The sequence below is a fragment of the Lepeophtheirus salmonis genome, chromosome 9, assembly GCF_016086655.4.
Source record: "Lepeophtheirus salmonis chromosome 9, UVic_Lsal_1.4, whole genome shotgun sequence".
NCBI classification, from domain to species: Eukaryota; Metazoa; Arthropoda; class Copepoda; order Siphonostomatoida; family Caligidae; genus Lepeophtheirus; species Lepeophtheirus salmonis.
Genome location: NC_052139.2, coordinates 3,583,736 through 3,603,825, shown reverse-complemented (window position 1 = coordinate 3,603,825; position 20,090 = coordinate 3,583,736). Strand labels below are relative to the sequence as shown.

General features: G+C 31.8%; 1 protein-coding gene across 1 annotated transcript in view; it reads right to left on the bottom strand.

The window, feature by feature from the left end:
* Nucleotides 1–5,003: 5,003 nt before the first annotated feature.
* LOC121124279 (facilitated trehalose transporter Tret1) overlaps nt 5,004–20,090 on the bottom strand; it is a 29,727-nt gene continuing 14,640 nt past the window's right edge. Inside the window, exons 2-7 of the mRNA XM_040719439.2 lie at nt 7,187–7,313; nt 6,710–7,129; nt 6,467–6,584; nt 5,832–6,018; nt 5,510–5,780; nt 5,004–5,373 (exon numbers count right to left, since the gene is read on the bottom strand). Of these exons, the coding sequence (XP_040575373.1) occupies nt 5,090–5,373; nt 5,510–5,780; nt 5,832–6,018; nt 6,467–6,584; nt 6,710–7,129; nt 7,187–7,313 (1,407 nt within the window). The 3' untranslated portion in view covers nt 5,004–5,089. The remainder of the gene's footprint in view (nt 5,374–5,509; nt 5,781–5,831; nt 6,019–6,466; nt 6,585–6,709; nt 7,130–7,186; nt 7,314–20,090) is intronic.

The window sequence follows — 20,090 nt, the reverse complement described above, 5'->3', positions numbered from 1 at the left end:
ATGCACATCTCCAAAGCTCACAACACGGTAATTTTGCCTGTTGAAAACAGGATCGACCGTAAAAGTTTTCTCATCTGAAAAAATGATGATGCGTCCAGATGAGTTCTTGATATCATTCAAGATTTTCTTGGCACGCTCAAGTCTGACTTCTCGCTGACGTTCAGTTAGCAGAGGGCGTTCAGTACGCCTCAGGGACTTTCCTCCAGCCCTTTTCAATGCCCTTTAAACAGTTGATCTCGACGTTCCCATCTTTCTGGCCATGTCGACAATGGACCTGTAGGGAGTCCTACTGAACACTGCCTTTACTTGCCTTGTTGAGACAGTGGGCTTACTGCCAGCCCCAGGGGAATGCTTGAGATCACCCCCAGCCTCCAAGCGCTTGGAAACGTTGTAAATTGTCTTCAACGAGGCCTCAACCTGTTCCTTAATGTTGTTATGAGGCACTCCCGCATGGAAGAGGGCTGCAATTTCGATCCTCTTTGTTTCCTGATTGGAAATGGTCTCACGTGTGGAAGTTGTTTCGCTCTCACAGGAAGGATTTTTGTTTATTTTAACAGTAAAAATACGAAACAATCAGATTGGTTGCCACAAAACCTCTTAAAAAGTCGGCCCAGTATGTATTTTCCCCCTCCAAAGTCATAAAACAGGTAACTGATGCTATCAAGGGTGTTAACCCATTAGTATCATCAGTCTTGCTCTCAAATTTTCCTTGCACTCTTCAAAACTCCCATATATTTTATAGAATAAATCCAAAGAGTTTGAATATTAATTATACATACATTTTTATATAAATTAACAGATTATTAATTTAGTATACTTTCATCACAGTATTTAGGTTAATTAGTATTTATTATAAGTAGATACATATATCATATACTTATAATTAATATAAACATCAATAGTCATATTATCATATTGACGTAATACAGTTACAAATATGCTGGATGTAAACCTCATCCTTTTTTTTCTGTATTCTAATGCACTGTCATTGACAATTTGAAAAATGTTAAGTATTTGCCTTAATTGAATGTCTGCAGATGACTGCTTTAGAATGGGAAATTTTCAAACTGAACATTTCAAAGCTGTTTAGAAGAAGGGGAAAAAATGTAATAAGCAAGGGTCATTAACTAGGGTGTTGCTAGCATTCATAATTTGGAGAGGGGGGGGATTATCCCATAAAATTATCAATACCTTCATATAATTACTTAAATAACTATATTTATTTTATATATATATTATTAGGAAAGGGTGCCCGCGTTGCAGGGCTGAATAGAAACAAGGAATGAATGTAGAAGAAAAGAGAAAGAGGGAGAAGAGAAGAGGGGCGAGATAGAGACAAGGAGAGAGATATAGAGAAAGAAAAGGAAAAGAGGGGTTCTTCCCTCAAAAACAGCAAAAGGAAAAAAAAAAAAACTTGGAGGCCCCGACAAATATCTTATGATCACCCTTGATTATTTAATACGTCTACTTGCTAAATTTCAAACTGATCTGTTTGAAGATTTCGGATCCCATGTGTGATAATACCATATTTTTTCAACTTAAGCAAAAATAGTGGTGTACACCATCTTTTTATTTCCTCTCAACAGAAGTTTTATTATGAACTTGAAGTTATATTAGCTCAATTTGGGGGCATGGCCTAACAAAGTACTAGGCGTCATTAAGATAAATTCCAAACTGTATTGACCAGATACTTTGACTAGGTTTTATTGTATTTATGTCTTAACAATCTTGATTTATGGATTCGAAGTGATGGAACCCAACGTAATTTAGCCTAATCTATAGCATTGAGAAAGTTCCGAGGAGATTTATACGACTAATATTCAATAGATACTCCTACGAAGAGAATCTTCGAAAGATTGTTCTCATAACCCTGAAAGCACAAAGGACTGAAACTGACATTTTAATATTTTGTCGTTTATAGCTCGGAGAATTTTGTATCAACATGCCTGGTTGGACCTCAAATCATGGTAATTCCAACTAAATGATAAGAAAATATCTTGTCATGTACGATAGATCCTCTTCTAATCAATACATGTTCATCTTAGCATAAATTTTTCTTTAGAGTAGTGAAATATGGGAATTGTCTCCCCCCTGCATGTTAGAAATAATGAAAATAAAAAGTGTTCAAATGACTTTATTAGAATATATTTTAGAAAATACTAATTTTTTACCAGTATTTATATTTGGTTTTTGTTTTAATTATTATTATTGCTACCTTTCGCTCCCAATTTCTTATTTAATAACTTTTTATACTTGTCGTATATGGCTTATACATGATATATGTCGATTTAGTTCACTCAAGCTGTACTTCTACATATTTACTTTTTACACATTCAAATTCCACTGTAAATTTTACTAGTCATAGTTGACTCTTACTGGTATTTATTGCCGCTAGTTGAAATAAATAAATATAATCTTAAATTTGTGTTCGTGGATCAAACTTTATCTTTGTTAAATATTGTTTATTTATTAGCTTTAAATCTCATCTAGAACCATGGAGATAAATATATAAAGGGATTTCGCCGAGCCAAATTATAAGGAAGTGAGAGACTTTTGAAAAATATAAAACATATCGGAAACAAGAATTTGAAAACAGAATATTCATGAAGAAATAATGTAGTAATGGCTCACAAAGCTCAATTTGGCGGGAAAGTGATGTAGCTGGGATCTTTAAGAACACGTTAAATAGATTATACTTTAACTCTAAATCTATAGAAACTTAATGAAAATGGAATAAACTAATAATATTCAAATCAAGGGTGTAAAAAATATAAAAATCACTGAATAACTAGTTTCAAAAATAGTCATATGCCTAAACTATTTAATCCAATTGCGAAAATATTTGTAGTGGCGTTTTAACAGACTTAGAATATACATCAAATGTATCAGTCCTATAATAAAGTATTCATTGATCAGTAAAATCCGGATTTAACAAAAATACACTTATAGTCAATGTTCACTCAATATTAATTTTTTAAAACATCAAATTCTTAGCATAGAAGAAACAGAAAGTCGTTTAACACTTTTGGGACCATAAGGTCCTGGATAAAAAATTCAATCAACTTTTTAATATTTCTTACTCTATGGAATATACAAAACATTTTTTTGAATCTATGTTTCGAGATATTTTTGGGTACACCTATTGTTCTGAAGGATAAAAGGACTAATAAATAATTTTAAACATAAAAGTATTTTTCACTTATATAATTATTTGCTAAAACATATATTTCTTTTAAAATCAAAACAAATAAATTTTCTATTACAATCATTAATAAATAGTTATTTTTTTATTCATGATGATTAAACAAAACAATTTCTTGATTTTTGTCCAAAAACAATGCAGAAAAATACTATGCATGTATTGAATATCAGGTGTTTTTTTTTTTTACATTTGCCTCTTCTCGATATAATTGTTGTTAGGTAGAGTAAAATAGTTGGAGGGGTGATTACTAGGCTTGATGCATGATTTGTTTGTAAACATCGCATTCGACTACTGTATTTATTTATAAGTAATTTTGCTTGAATAATTTTGATATCCAATAATTCCATTCATTTTGAATTATGTTTTGTAAGCAATTTGCAGTTTAACAACACAAATATCAAAGGGATTTAAAAAACAAAAAACAAATAATAACGAGCCCCTATGATTTTCAATCTAATCTATAAGTAACAATCTTTTGATACAGAATCTCAACACCTCCTATTCTAGAATGTTTTTTCCTTTAATTTTTTTTTTTTTTTTTTACAATAGATGGGCATGGGACGACTATTTTAGAATTTTCCCCTTTTACTTTTCTTAGATTGTGGCGTTCCAAACTCGTCCGAATTAAAGTTACTCCACGACTGTCAAACCAATTGACTGCCACTATGTTATTTGTATATTTTACCCCAATTTCACTCTGCTCATATTTTTGTCTTTCTTCATAGCTGATAGGTTGTCTCTATCTTTTCTTACAGTTCCTATACTTTATAAACCATTTTCTTTTATTTATTAACTAATTCGGGAGAACTGAGGAAATTATTGAGATATAGTATAAGTAGGAATTTTACAACTTCTCAGAAAGTGCAACCACAACAATTTCTCCAAGACCATATTCATTATTTTATTTCTTCCCAAGGTATAAATTATACTCATAAAGATATCTCATTTTGCTGCACCATTTGAATCCCCACTTTATGAGTTTATTCTTCACATATTATTTGCAAGACATTTTTCCTTTGAATTGAGCCATGTGTACCTCAAATTACTATTATGGAGCATCGTACATGGCGGATTGAAATTCTTCATTGAAATGGTCAATTATTGCTTTAGTTTTGTAAGCTTGGTCTGATTTATTTGCTTCAAAACTGTCTAATTTAACTTAATCGTATAAATTGTTCAGAATTACTAAAACTAAAATCTTTTTAAATAAGATATTTATTTTAAAAAGATCAATAACCAATAAAATAAATGAATGAAAAGATATATTGTCCTTTTAAAGTAAAAAAAACAAAACATTTTTGAATTATTATAAGAAAAGTTATAAGTCAAAAATGATCTCTTTCCCGTTTTATAGGTACAAATCAAAAGCTCGCACCAAAATGTTGGCTTTGTATATTTATTTTTAAAGTAATTTCAAATTACTTTTAAGTCAATTCGGATACATATGATAAGTACCACCAAAAATCCCTTTCGAAGAAAGATTAGCTAAAAATCTTCGATGATGTGTCAAAAACAGGATCTAATGAAACACTGGGTGTCTCACAATAGGGAGTTTCAAAATATGTACATAGTCAACGTAGTCTTTGAAAAATAATAATTTTCTTTATCCAGATTTGACTGTACTTCAATTAGAATTAGAAATAGAATGCAGTCTATGACATAAATATTAAATTCATCATTTTTATAATATTCAATATAATTGTGAAATTTGAATCTAATAATGGCGTTTTCTCCTTAAAGAAAAAGTATAGTATTCTTTCACAAAATGTGAATCTGGGGAAATTCTTCAAGAAGCCATAAATGGTCATAAATCTGTGTATTATATTATAATATAAATGGATATAATTTTTTTATATATAGTATATAAGAATACATGACAAGAGAAGATCAAACTAAAGAATCCAACTCCTTGGGATCCTCTTTTTTCTTTTCATCCTTTGCAAATGATTTTGAAATATCTTCTAGTTTCATACCTTTGGTTTCAGGAAGGAAATAAAAAGAAAAAATGATAACAATGATGCAAACAGATGAATATATCCAAAATGTATAGGCTCCACCAATGGCTTCCTTAATGAAAGGGAAACTGAGCACGACAAAGAATATGTAGCAATTAGCAAATGCATTTGTGAGGCCACACATTTCAGCTCTTATATCCACTGGAAATAGTTCTGCTAAATAAATCAAAAAGAGTAAGATAAATTAGATACAATATTTGGAAATCATTTGCCTACTATAATTTCCTTTTTCACATTAAAGTAATAGCTTATGAGCTCATCACATAGAAGATAATCTCAGTATATTACTTACATGTATACGACCAAGGAATTGGACTTAGTCCTATGGGATACGCAGCTGCAGCAATTGAAATCCCAAGTATGGGAAGAACACCCACTATATCTGTTGTACTCGTCTCCGTCTCATCATTGAGGTATATGCCTAGGCCGAGCATACTTGTTCCTATAGCCATAAAGAGTGCTGATGTGAAGAAGAGGGTTCTCCTTGCAAAGCGAGCAAGAAGGAAAACTCCTGCAAGCTGAGCTGTGAGCCTTACTACACCAAATATGACAGTGGCCGCATACTATAAAATACGTACATATATATTAAAAAAAACGACTGATATATCATTTACCTTGTCAATCGATGATTTAGCAATTATTAAGATTTTTATAGCATAGTACGTGATGGCTGACATTCCGCAGAATTGTTGAAGGACCATGAGAGTCATAACAATGAGCAAGGGTTTATAGACATCAGGTCTTTTGAACATTTGAAAAAACTTGATGACCTTTGAGTTGGGCTTACCTTCCGAATTAACCCTAACCAACAAAAGGACTTCATTAGTATTTGTGATGGGACAATTATTTGGAATCGGAGAATCGTGTGTTTTTTCTGGAATCGGCATCCGGAACATAATGTTTTGATTTGGGATTTCAATTCTACTTTATGAAGGGTAATTAACTATTTCTTACTTTCCCAAGTTAAAAAAACAAAAATTAAGAAAAGTACTCCCCCTCCCCACTCCTAAATTAAAGAATTTTGCTTTTTTACTAGAAAATTTTTATTTAAAATTTAATTTAATCTTAAAAATATTTTTTCCAAAAATTTAATTTTCCATAAATAACTATGTATTTTTGAAATTTTTCCCCAAAAATTTCTTTTTTTGTCAACAAATGTGGAGTTTTGAATTTTTTTGCAAAAAAAAAAAAAAAAATCCACATAATATTTGATTGAGAAACGTATATGAACTCCTTTCTGAATACATACCTCGATTTCTCCATGATTTCCTTATATTGAGACTGGATTGATTTAAGTTCCTCATCCACTTTGCTGTAGTGTTGTCCTCTGAGCCATAGCAATGCCTCTCTAGCTTCTTGCTTACGGTCTAAAATGAATTATAGCACATTGGTACAAATTGGTACATTAAAATGAAGGTGGGGTTCCACATTGGGTCTTTCTCTCTGTAGTGGACACCCATCTTAATAAATCTAGTAAACAGCAGTTCTTTACCCTTTGTGATCAGCCATACAGGGGAGTCTGGAATTGTCATCATGGTTATAATACCAAAGATGGGGAAAATGATAGATATCCCAATCACATTTCTCCATTCTAATAATGACCCCAAAATGAACACAAAGTTTGTCCCTAATAAGTAAAAAGCTGACACTCCAGCTCCAAATGCAGTTCTATATTTGTTTGTTGATATTTCACTGATGTAAACTGGAACAACTCCGGAGGTTAAACCCCCGGCTGCGCCATTAAGAAATCGTCCAAATTGAACTGTGATGGAAGAGGATGCAAATATTTGGAGGAGAAATCCAAGGATATGGATTGGTGTAACGAAAAGTGCACTTTTTCGTCTTCCAAAATGCTGACCCAATATCCCTCCGACAACACAAGTGGATATCATTCCAAGTTGAGATATACTAGCTATAAAGGCTTGAATTCAATATCAATAAAAATAAATGTTTAGCTAGAAAGGCTCACCAAACCATGCAGACTCCTCTTTTGAGAGATTTAAATCCTTTTCTATTTGCGGGAGAGCAATCCCCGAAAGCCCACTCACGGAGCCTATGGTAGCAGCTAGGCTATACATTGAAAGGCATGGATACAGCTGAAAATGTAAGGAAATAATTTAGATATTTAAAAAGATGTATTAAATTTGTATGTGTCCACCAGACCTGTACGCAATATTGTTTTAGGACTCAAGCCCCAAGTCCAAGTTAAGTTACCTGCCTTTTTAACATCGAATTTTAGTGAAGTTTAAAGTATCAGATTAATAAAATTCAACATGTGTGGTTATCTTTATTGTCTTTCACAACCTTTCCCTTAAAAGAAACAGGGCAAACCCCAACTATGGAGTTATCATTCAATAATTGTTGGTCGGGTTCACAGCTTATTCGAAGTCAACCAATCAACCTTTTGAACATTGACATTGCGTAACGAGACAGAAAAAGTGGGATATGACCAAAAAATATAATGTCAATTTTTATGTTATTCAGGTAACGTCGAATTAAGTGCGACTTCATTCCGAGGAGTGGGGAATACGAGTTCCCAACAATGACTTATCATATCAAAAAAAATATTAATGGAGTTTAACTAATAACATTTTGACAAAAACGCTTTCTTCGAACCTCAGTCCACGAGTTTTATCACAGTCTTAATTGTTTAACTCCAAGTCGGGGTCAAGTCTGAAGTGATCGTTTAACAATAAATTTAGTTAATACAAATTGAGTCACAGACGCGAGCAAAAGTATGCACAGATAAAATAAGCAGCCAGTTAAAGGAGAGCATTGGGCTCAACTGCCATGATCCAAGTTTGATTAAACACCGCAAAGGCTAGGGATTTCTAAATAAAAAATGTCATTTGAAATAAAATAGGAACTGTTTTTTTCTCAAGTAAACAATATTTGTAATTTAATTTTTTTTTTTTTAACAAAGGAAAGAAAAAGCCCCGCAAATTTATCTTTTCCAGATTTAAAAAAAACAAACAGATCCAAGGGTACAGATATTTTATGAAGGATTATTTTTTGCAGTATTGGTGGTGGTGGTGAGGTTTTTTTTAGATACTTCAAGGACCTAAAGTTATAATAACATAATCATGATATACATTACAACTATTTGTATTCATTTAATCACTTAAAGAAAGAAATCCACACTTTTTTCACAAGATGTAAAAAAAGTACATATGTAATTCAATTCCCACAGTCAATTAAAAGATTTATTTAATTAACTGTTCTCCCTTTTTGGTCTGTTGAGCGTTGGTATCAAACATGAATCCACATTCTTTTAAGGAATACAAACTAGCCACAAAATAATAGTGTATAGAATATCAATACAATTTGACAGCCACCTTGTATGTTTTACTTATATTTCATATTATTCGTTGCCTTCAATATTATCTGCTGATTAGTCTATTGGTAAAATTATTTTCTTTATGCATTTCCAGATTATCTTGGTATCGTTGAGGAACATTCTCATGTTCAAGTTTCGTTAATAAGGTTATGGGAGACTGTCAGTTCGAACATGTTTAACAATTATTTCTAATATATTGTTTAGCTGAAGTTAAAATCAGACGAAATGAGAAACAGTTCTAAACGAGTTGAGATAAACAAAGTTTGAAGATATAATTAATTTGATCAAACGAAAATAATCTATTATTTTTGTATGTATACGTAGGCTGATACATATATTTCTAGCCTAATAATGAAAATGCGAATATTTATCATCTCAAATGGTTTTATTGTTTTTCAATGTATTCTCCAGCATGATTTATACACTTTTGCATGCACCCAACCCAATTGTCAAAGCTCTATTTCCACTCCGATTGACTGAAGAATCAGGCGACCATTTGCTTCGAAGTGTTTCTTCCACGAACAACTTTCGTTGGATTTGGCTCGTCTTCGAAGACCCACACGGTCGATTATTGTTTTGTTTCGGACTCAAACGCATAGATCCATGATTCGTATGACTGTAACGATTTTATAAATGTATTTTGAAGCATCTTAAGCGTATTTAATAAACATTTCTTTGCACCAATCGACAAGAGCCTTCTTATGAGCAATTGTCAAATTGTACGGGATCCAAGGAGTAATAACCTTTTTTACAGCCAGTTGTACATGCAATATCGAATGTATGCTTGTGGAAAAAAATGCCCAAGGATGTCTCACAGTATGGCACATGACGATCTTGCATTATCACTTCACGCACGGCATCAATGTTCTCTGGCACAACGGCCATTTTTGGACGACCTTCACGGAGTTCGTCTTTGAGCGAGCGTCGGCCACGATTAAATTCATTAAACCAGTTTTTCACAGTGCTATAGGATGGTGCTTCATCGCCATACAAAGATTTAAGTTCATCAATATACTTTTGTCGTGATAATCCACTTCGAATGTTGTGGAAAATGATTGCATGAAAATGTTCACAACTAAATTATATTTTTTTGCCAAATTATTTTTTTCAATTAACTGTAAACAACACAAATGATGTTCGTACGTCAAAACATTCTGAGTACGATTATGCTACAAAAATGTCAAAATTACGAATCATCCCTAGCGTAACGTCAATATCCCAAGAGCTTGTGATAAATTCCAAAGAGTGGAATCTCTAGTTCCGAATTATATATGTAATTAAAGTAAATATAATATGTATAGACTCTTCAATATTACAGCGACTGTAAACTAAATATATATGAAACTTCTCACCTGTAATACTAGTCTTAAAATCCATACTTCAAAACTACAGGGTACAGGTTACAGGGTAGGGTGTTAAGATAAAGTCGTTGCATTTTTCAAAAATCTTTAAATTTTGACTGAGGCCACATTTTTGGGTGGATTTACTTGAAAATTGGCTTGAACTATACATATAAATGTTGAAAAAATAATCTCATTTGATGTATGTATTGGTTCACCCAGTCCCAGATCAGTCTTAGACCGATCTTATCAGTCCTTAGGAACGGAACCTAAGCCTTTCGGACTTTTTGGCACCCGCATAATTACATTCTGGGAGTCTTAGTTTTTTGATTTTTTTCTAGGAAAAATATCAAATATTTTGGAAAAACATTTCATAATCGACAGCTGTTACAAAGAAAATAAAATTTTTAGAAAAAAAATTTTAAAATCAAATATTTCGGAAAAATTTCAAAAATCCAGTTATTTACAAAAAAAATTTTTTTTTTTTTTTTTTTTTTAAACCTCACCCTTTTTTTCTTGGAGTTTAATCTGTTTTAGAGGTTTTCAAAGTTCATTTTCACATTTTTATTAAGTAAAAATTACACATCCTTCCTCTTTTGAACCAGAATTAGACCTCAGCTATCTTCATTCCATTAGTATCTGGATCTTCAATCCACAGCTAAGACAATGTTCTTTTCTTTTCCTTCTGCAATATAATAGGGGCGTTTCTTGGAATAGAAGCACTCCCTAATTGAGCGGAAGATTTTGCCCATTTGTCATTTAACCTTTGACAATGGCAGAAAGTGAAAGTGCACAGTATAATATTAAAAACAGAGCCAAATAAAAATAGAAATGACGACAACTCATACGACGAATCATAGCTCCAAGGAGGATAATAATAAGAAAGTACAGCTCTTTGTCCATGAAAAAACTGAAAATCAAGTCCCTGGAATTAAGAAACGAGAGAAGAAAAAATGCCAAGGAAAGGCTTACCGGCTTTATCAGAGGGGCCACAGGAAACAAAATCGTTGGCGACGAGATATCTATGCTCTAGATCATCTTTGCATATCAATGTAACTCAGAGGGGCCACAGGAAACCCTTTAATGTTAGAGATAACGTCGAACTGACCAAATCTGAAATAACACAGTTAGGAAAAGTCCTACACCTTGATGTGGATCAAGCAACATTTGAAGATCTGCAAGCTATTGACTTTACCCTAAAAGTGGCTTCCGAAGGAAAGGTGCACTTTCAGGACCCTCGGAACGCGCCCGTAACTCAAGAAAGTGAGGAAACTGTGGAAAAGGGTATAGACCAAGATGAAAATTGTAAGCCCTGTGTTGATAAGTATAATCAACACAAAACAACTATCATTGTTTATGATAGGGCAAGTAGTTGCATGGAGTAAATTGTTAATGTCTGTGTTGATGCTGGCAATAATAAAAATAATTGTAAAGATACTCCATTAGCCTAGGAAACTTGCAGTCGCAGAAAAACTGCTACTGAGCACAACGGAATGCCAGATGAGCCAAGAGAAGACCTTCTAAATCAAGCAGCAGGTGTGAAATACTCTGGAAAAAATTCAAATATTTATTCGAAAAATCTTGATGGGCAAAAACGGTCCCAAAATAGACATGTTCTTCGATTTAGCTGCCGAAACCTTATTATTAGATAAACCCAAGCAAAAGAAAACAAAATAATTAGCTGTTCTTATATCAACACTCGACACTGCAAAGCTGATAACTATGAGTTAAAGCTCAGAAAATCTCAAATAGCCTTAATAGAACAAATTAACGGCTCAACAAAAAGCCTTGCTCTAAGTGGGTATATATTCCATTGCAAACTCGAGTCAAGAGCATGCATTCGAACTGCTAATCATTTACATACATGGTTTGTTCTAGAATTCTCTATTAACAGATACCCATCGCTCTCATATGAGAGATACCAAGCCATGCAAGAAGAGGCTGAATATCTTCATATTCTTAAATTCTTGAAATGTACAAAAAATTAAACTTATTATTGGTAATAACTAAGAAAGTATGTAGGATTTAAGATCAATTTCTGCACATTTCCCCTCTTTCTGTGGTCGTGTTCTTTGCCGTATGTATAGTTTTGTAATTTATGTATATATGTACTATTTTATAATGTATGTATGTACTATGATACACAGCAATAAATTCTTAACTAACTAACCACAAAATGTTAAGTTTTTTGGAGAAAAAAATTGAAAAATATAATTAAATATAAAACATTACATTTTTTAAAAGAAAGTTTCAAATATTACTTTTTTTTTGCATAACAATTTTAAATAATACTTTTTTTGAAAGAAAATTTCAATTAATAAAGTATATAAGTAAGAGCAAAAGTTCCTTAGTTCCTCCAGCCACCCCCTGCGGAGGACCCTGAATCACAAAAAAGACTTTACTAACTATTGAACTAAAACGTTTGGGAGTTTTATATACATAATATATAAGTATTTTATAGTCTCACACAACATTTCTAAAGTTCACAAATATTCAAATCATGTTTTCACTCCATACATTAAACAGAAAAATGTATTTTTTCATTCATAGTTGTACATTTTTTATGTGCCTTTGGCATTATACTTAGTCATTAATATTTATGTGAACGAGGTAAGCATACTTAATAAGAGTTGTACACCCACCATAATATTTTTTCAAAATACTAATATTAGTATTGAGACAAAGTTCGACCCGGAATGTTTTTCCGGTTCGATCCTTTAGGATATTTTTTTTAATGGTGAACTATTAACAGTTGCGTCCGCAGGGGGTTCATTGGAGTGGCTGTTTTTAATAGATTTTTTTTTTCGTCATTCGGGCAAATTAGAAGCAAGCCAAAAAAAAATTAAGATTTGAAATTTTTTTCAAAAAATTTAATTTTTTGTGAATAGCTGTATAATTTTTGATTTTCTTTTTTTCAACATTTTTTGATTTGACATCATGTTTCCTCACTGCCTGACTTTTAAGAATGGATTGAAAACTCAGCCTGGTACTATTAGCTATAAAAATCCTGATATCATTCAGACATGTATCCTCTTCCAGGAGAGCACAATACACTTGAAAGTGATAATCTGATATGTTATTTTCTTTATCCAATTCAACGGAGCTTGAAAACTGGTAAAGTTCATGGGGAGCTAAATTTCATTTCAATAACAGATCTAATTTAGAAATTATTCTTATAATTTCCTTGCAATTGCAAATTAATTTTATTGAATTTTGTGAATATGTATTACAATTAGCTATGGTATCATTAATGTTTTTAGATCATCAAAAAATCAAGTCTTAGAAGCGAAAAAAGAATAAAAAAGCTTCAGGTAGCTTTCTTTTGATATCCATGTAACTTCTGTATATAGAAATAAACGTTAAAGCTGTTCATCAGTATAAATGCCAAGCTTTCGAAACAGTCTGGAATTGAGGAAATATGCCGGGATCGCATTTACTGCTCTGATAACAGTATTAATTGATTTGTGACGTCAACAACTAAGATTTTTATCCTATCAGATGCTGTGGATTCCACATTATTCCGAATAAGGTGAAACTGTTCTATAAACTTGGATGTAAATTCAGAAAATGTAATTTTGATGACAAATGTACAAAGAAATAGTCAATTATCTTTAAAATCTTTTGTATACATATGATTTTGATTAAATATTACTTATTTAAACATCTTTGAAAAGGCTGTTGTGTAAGATAATTGCTTCGGGGCATCAAAAATATATATTATTGGAACTTCACACTAAAATTAGGCCAAATCTTTAAACTGACCGTGGCGAGTTTAGGATAGACTTAGAGTGAAACCAAAAACATTTTTATAACCCTTAGGTACCCTTCATATAACTCCAATTTAAATATAGGGAGCACCCTACTATGGATTGCACAAAGCACTGCTAGGTACTGCTTTTCAATGAACAGTTTGAGCTACAATGACGACCTATCATGGATGGTCTTCCATCTATTGCACTGCAGAAATGTTTTATCAAGTGGGTTATTTTTCTCTTGGAAAAAATTATCAGTGATATCAAATACCAACTCTCTTTCAGTATTTATTATAAGACTTCTTACACATATCATTTCTTTTACTAACTTTTCACCTTTGACAAAAATAAGAATAAGCTAGAAGCACATATTTATTTCCTATTAAAATGGACTCATATAACTACAAGCTAAATGATGTTGCGGAAATATTGCTGCACAATTTATCTTCTCTGTTTTCAGCCGTTTAATATATTCTTCCTTTAACTGAGTTATGAGTGAGAGGTATAAATTTCAAAATTTACCCTGGTGACGTATGTACAACTGTGTGCATAATCTTTCTTATTGCCCAATGATGTAAGCCTTACCAGATCTAGAAATCAGCCGAGTTATGTTGTAGGAAGCACACAAATTGATTGTTGTAAAGTGATTAATACCATATTTCCAATAGTTTTTCGTCCCTTAAACTTTTCTCGAAGCAGCATACAAATAAGTTTCATGACTCTTTTGGTTTAAATAGTTAAAGAAATAAAAGATTATTGATGGAAACAATATCTTAATACAGTTTTATAATTACTGGACGTCCTTCAAGATCTTGCTTGATATTTTAAGGAACATAATTTGAGTTTTAGTCTGTTTATTTTATTTTTTTGTTTTTCCACGTTTTTAATTAAAGTATATGTATTTATTCTAAGTAGGCTGTTTGCATTATAGAGTAATATTATACTGAGTATAGGATAAAGTATATAGGCATCAATAATGATGTTACAATAATACCACCTCGATACAACGTACTTCTATCCTATTAACCGGCTAATATTCAACATATTCATTGCTGCTTCCATGTAATCACATTTTTTTTAAATTTTATAGATCAATTTGTTTGTTTTATGAAATCATATGTAATCACCGCTTTTTGGTCTACCGCCCCCCCCAATTGCCCCTTTTCTTATTACTGCCGCCTACATAAAAGCTCACTTTGGGAAACGATGTCCTAGACTAATCATCAGATTAGAATAAAACCCATTGCTAAATGAAAGCTGAATAAATAAAAAAAAGTATTTTCAATATAATCCCCTTTGGCGTCAATAATGGCCTAAGAAACGGAGCAGGTCTTGATAAAAGTCTTCTCTGACAGATACTAAATTCCTCTTGAATCCTGGACATCAGCAAGGATTTTTTGCTCCAGAGGATCTGTTAATGTATCGCTCAACTGCACCCACACAAAAAAGTCCATGAAGTTGATGACCGGTGAGCTGGCTTGGAGGCCAAACACTGGTCCAACAAAAGTAAAAAAAAAAAAAAATACTTACATCATCTTGTGATGAGCACGCTTTGATTCATAATCACAAAGGACCGGTTTAGGCTTAGTAAATTTGTAATATCAACATTGTCTTGATCGGCATGGATCACAACATGGATACTCTGACTTGTCCACGATAGTAGAATAAATAATTTATGATCGATTCTTTTTCTTAACTGACGCTCAAACAACAACATCTTGTTTTCCAAATTGGAGACCGATCTAGACCGTACTTGGGCCGAATTAGTTTGAATATATAACTGTCTCAGACTGGTCTAGGATTTATAGACCGACACCCAACACTATTAATGTGTTTAAGACTAAAATGCTCTATGATCCATTCCTTTATCCCCAAAATTTATTCTCATAATGAAGTTATATGTAATATGAGGTTTTTTTTATTGGGGAATCAAAAGAGTCTTATATATTTATATTCAAATGGATTCTTAAGGATATAAAAAAAGTTTAAAGAGGTGTTATATAAGATCCACAGCAGCTAATAATATTATATAAAAGAACCTTATATCAAACTTATGTTAGTTTTTACATAAAACTAGTTATTACGTAAATATTTAAAAGAGATAGTCCACAATGGAAGAAACATAGCATTTACACAATCTCATCAGGGTTTAGAGACTGTCCACAGAATTGGATGCTGCAAATTTCAACAACAACAACAAAAAAAATCAATCTAGGCCTTTATATCTTCAAAAAGAGGAGATAATTGAATTTTTTTTACTTTGTACAAAAGTGTTAGTCTTGGATAACAAAGTTGAGCAAAGTTATCATCCATTCATTGAAAAACACGTGAATACCGGGTGGTCCATTGAAATCTGACAACTAACTAATTCAATGATTAATGGTGTTGAGATACTGAAACTAATTCATAGTTCGATATATTAAAGCATACACAATTAGTTACAAAAAAAACAAATCAGAGCTCTCTAGTTTACGTACAAGTCGAGAAAATGACGGGGATGACGGAGGGCAATTTTCCTTTGGCCAGAAATGCGCAAAGTTTTGGGTGCGGAGCTCCACTTCCTGGAGCTATGGACATCCCTTTTCCAATATTATTAGTATGTTGGATACTACAAACAGTCACCTTGGTGATGGTAGTGCTGTCTTTTTGGCCTATATGTGCGTCAAATAAGGTGGCTACTTTTTGCCTCCTATTCACTCATTTGGTGGCCGATTCAAAAACAAAAACTGCATTAAAAAACATAATCACATGATAAAGACAAAAACTCGCAACATTTCACTCAAAAATGTATTAAAAGGCAACTAAATTGACAGTGAAATTTTGCTCCTGCACACTGTAAACATATAGTAACACAAGCAGTAGCCTTGTTCCTATTATAATTATAATTCTAAGTTGATAATAGTATACTATGGTGAGAATTAGTGTTCCTGCTTCAATATATAAATTGTATACATACGAATAAAGTTAATTAACTATGTACTCTAGGCATATAATCCTATCCTTGAACGATTACCTACTATAGCTACTATTTAAATTAATAAGTTAATTACGAGTTTGATGAAAAAGAAACTGTTATTTCTAATTCCAAATTCTATGTTGATAAGTTAAAAGAATACCTATTTAAAAATACCATTGTACAGGTATCAGCTTTTACAATTTTTTGTAGGAGGGAATGTGAATATTTGAAAAATGCAGATAATTTTGAGATTAGAATAGAAACATTAAATACATCACTGGTCAAGTTGTTTCAGAAGAAAAATGGCAAAATAACTTAAGTAGATAGGATACAACTCCTTTCCTGTTTATATCTCTTGTCTTCCAACAAAGAGTGGTTCTAAACGCTGATTTTGTAAACAGAGGACATTGATGTACATAACTTTTTAGTTTTTGGCTTCTTTGCCTTGATATTATGCGCAAGGAAATGTTTTCGAAAAGAACGTAATCAACGTAATTTATAATCAATACTAGCTAGGATTAAGAGAAATCATGAATGATGGCTAGAAAGTAAAATACTTGAGTATTATGCGTTCTAGCCACACACATCCTACTTTAAACTTCAGGTATCTTGTATTTTCGAAAGAAGTTATGTTGAACAGATGAATGAACGTAGTTAGTAACTTTGTCGTTTCAGCTGGTGTAGTTGCCATAAAAGACAGATAAGGACTGGTTCTAGGACAGAAAAAAATTATTGGAACCAGACTGATAGGATTGCAGTCTTTTTAGAAATATATTATGTTCATATTCAGGAGAATATTTTCCATATTAAGTCACTAAAGATATTATCCAAGAGAATAAGCTTCTAACAGCACACAAAAATTTAGAAATTCTTTGTATTTTAATGATACACAGATTGACCCTAAATAAATGTAAATGACTTTGATGCTTATTTATGACATCTGACAAACTTTTTTTGTTTAGCTAAACTAAAAAAAAAAACAGAGGATATTTTTTTTTCTTCTCATAAAGTTTCGTTAAGATACCTTGAAAAATGAATTTACAAGAACAAAATTGGAAAAACGTTGCATCTCTCCTTCAAGCTCAAAAGGACCCAATATAGATTGCAACAATTGATGGGATGTTGTTGGTCTCTATCTATGCATTAAAAAAGAGGATAAATTATAACTAGAGATCCAGGAGGTTGAAGGAAGCCAAAGAGGGATAATGCCATAGGCGACAACCAAAGAGCTTCGGATGAAGCTATATGTATGACCAAGAATAATGCAAGCACTCAATGAGAAACGATTCCATGAATTTTTTTTGAATTTATTTCTGGTAACCCTGTACAAACTCCCTCCCCCCCCCACGGAGTTGCCCATTTTTTGAAAGAACCAACAGTTTGAGAACTATTGAACTAGATATATTCATGTAAATAATCATATTTTTTAAATATAGCACAAAAGTCTGTTCCCATGTCATTCGGTGAACATTTTCCAAAATAAATAATTAATTAATAAGAATATGCTTCGTTTAGCAATATAAGTAGCAGAGATGGTCATTCCACTAATCGCTAATCTGGTAACTGCTGGAATAAGAAAAAATTAGCAGATTAGTGGTTAGAAGAATACAAAAATTGTTAGAATGCTTATCCTTTCATTACTTCTTACTTCTATCTACTGGTTTTTGAATAATTGATATTTGTGCATACGCTTTGAGTGTTTCTAATTAGGCTTTTTTTTTCTCTATACCCCCCTTTATGAGTGTTCAGAAGATTGAATTATTCTCACTCCCAAAAAACTCACACTTAATTATTTAAATAACTATGAACAACAGTCAATAGATAGAAATTATAATGAAAACTTTAAAAAAAACCTACTTGGTGATTCTAGCCGTCTAGATATAGATAGTTTTAGGTCAAGAACAAGCCACATTTCTATTCCAATTCCGCCCTTTTTGGGAACCTCTTACATAAACGAATTCCTTGGTAATTTGCGGGTCATTTGATTGACCTTTGCATTTAAATAAATACTTATGAGTCATCTTTATGTTACTCCAAATTTTAAAAGATATAATGTTAAATTTATTTATTATTTGCTACAAATATAAATATGCTATTAATAAATGATTGATTCAGGGCAACAAGTGCCTTAAACCCTGTCCTTAACTAAGCCCCTCTCTTGACCATTTTTTTTTTTAAATTAATGCTACTGTAAAAGGTATTTTTTTTTTAAATAAAAAAATAATTATAAAACATAACTGACCTTTTCTAAAAGAAGAAAGATTTTGAAAAAAGTTCAATTTTTTCATCAAATTAAAAAAAAGAAAACACCATACGTTTATTTTTGTCCCAGGTCCGCTCACGCTATAACAGTCACTAAATTGATGAATATCATTATGAAGATTCAAAATATTAGATGTATTGAAAATGATAATGGACCACTAGACTAATTTATTTCCCGCATATGCCTACACAGACCGTAAAAATCAAGATATAATAATTTTTTTTTTGAAAACAATATATTTTATTTTACAACTTTTTATAAGAATATCAGCTCGGAAGCCAGTGAAAGATATATAAAAGACTAAAAAACTTTTTATATTCTCTCTCAACTATGAAATTTTATTTTTCCCCTTGGTTACAAAATAATTGGTATTAATACTTATTTATATAATTTAACATAAAGTATAAAATTAAAAAGTAATTATAAATCATTGGACAATCAATAGCATTTTTTTTAAAACAACGACAGTCTTCAAAAAATTATCATATTCCATAATTTGGGGGTGTTGCTAATTTTCATTATTAGGGGGACCTGGCCCCAAAAAATTATTAACACCGTAATATAAATAGGTTTATTATCGGCACATGTGTAAGCTGGAGATTTGTTATCTGACAACTCTCTCATGGTTTTTTTTTTTTTTTTTTTTTTTTTTCGTGCAGAAATGTTTTTGCATCAACAAACTTTAAAGAACTTTTGGACATCATGGTGACAGCCTCTCCAGATATAAAGTAGATAGAATTTGCAGAGGAGGAATAGTGTTGCGCCGTGATGACGATAGAACGTGATTGATATTGGAAGCAAATACATCAAATCAGCTCTTTCTAAACATTTACATCTATAATTCATACCAATTTTCGGGTTAAAAGGTCGAAAAATACTGACAGCTTATTTTTTTTTAAATGAGCCGATTTTATATTAACACCCAATATATAAATTCGTATATGATAAAAAATTTTGTGGGAAATGCCACAGACTATAATTATTCTTGATTAATACGATAAAAGATTATTCAGAATACTACCGTTAGTTATAGATAATTTATTAGCTTCCATTGTCATTCTTTATTTAATTTTCTTTTCCCCTGGGTTACATATTTATATATCAACAACTATTAGCTCTATAATGAATCTTTTTTTTAACCTTGTTTTAACAAAACCGTTTCAATTTATGTGACGCATACAAAGTATTTTGAATGTGGTAAGGCTCTGCTATTAATGCTAGTTTT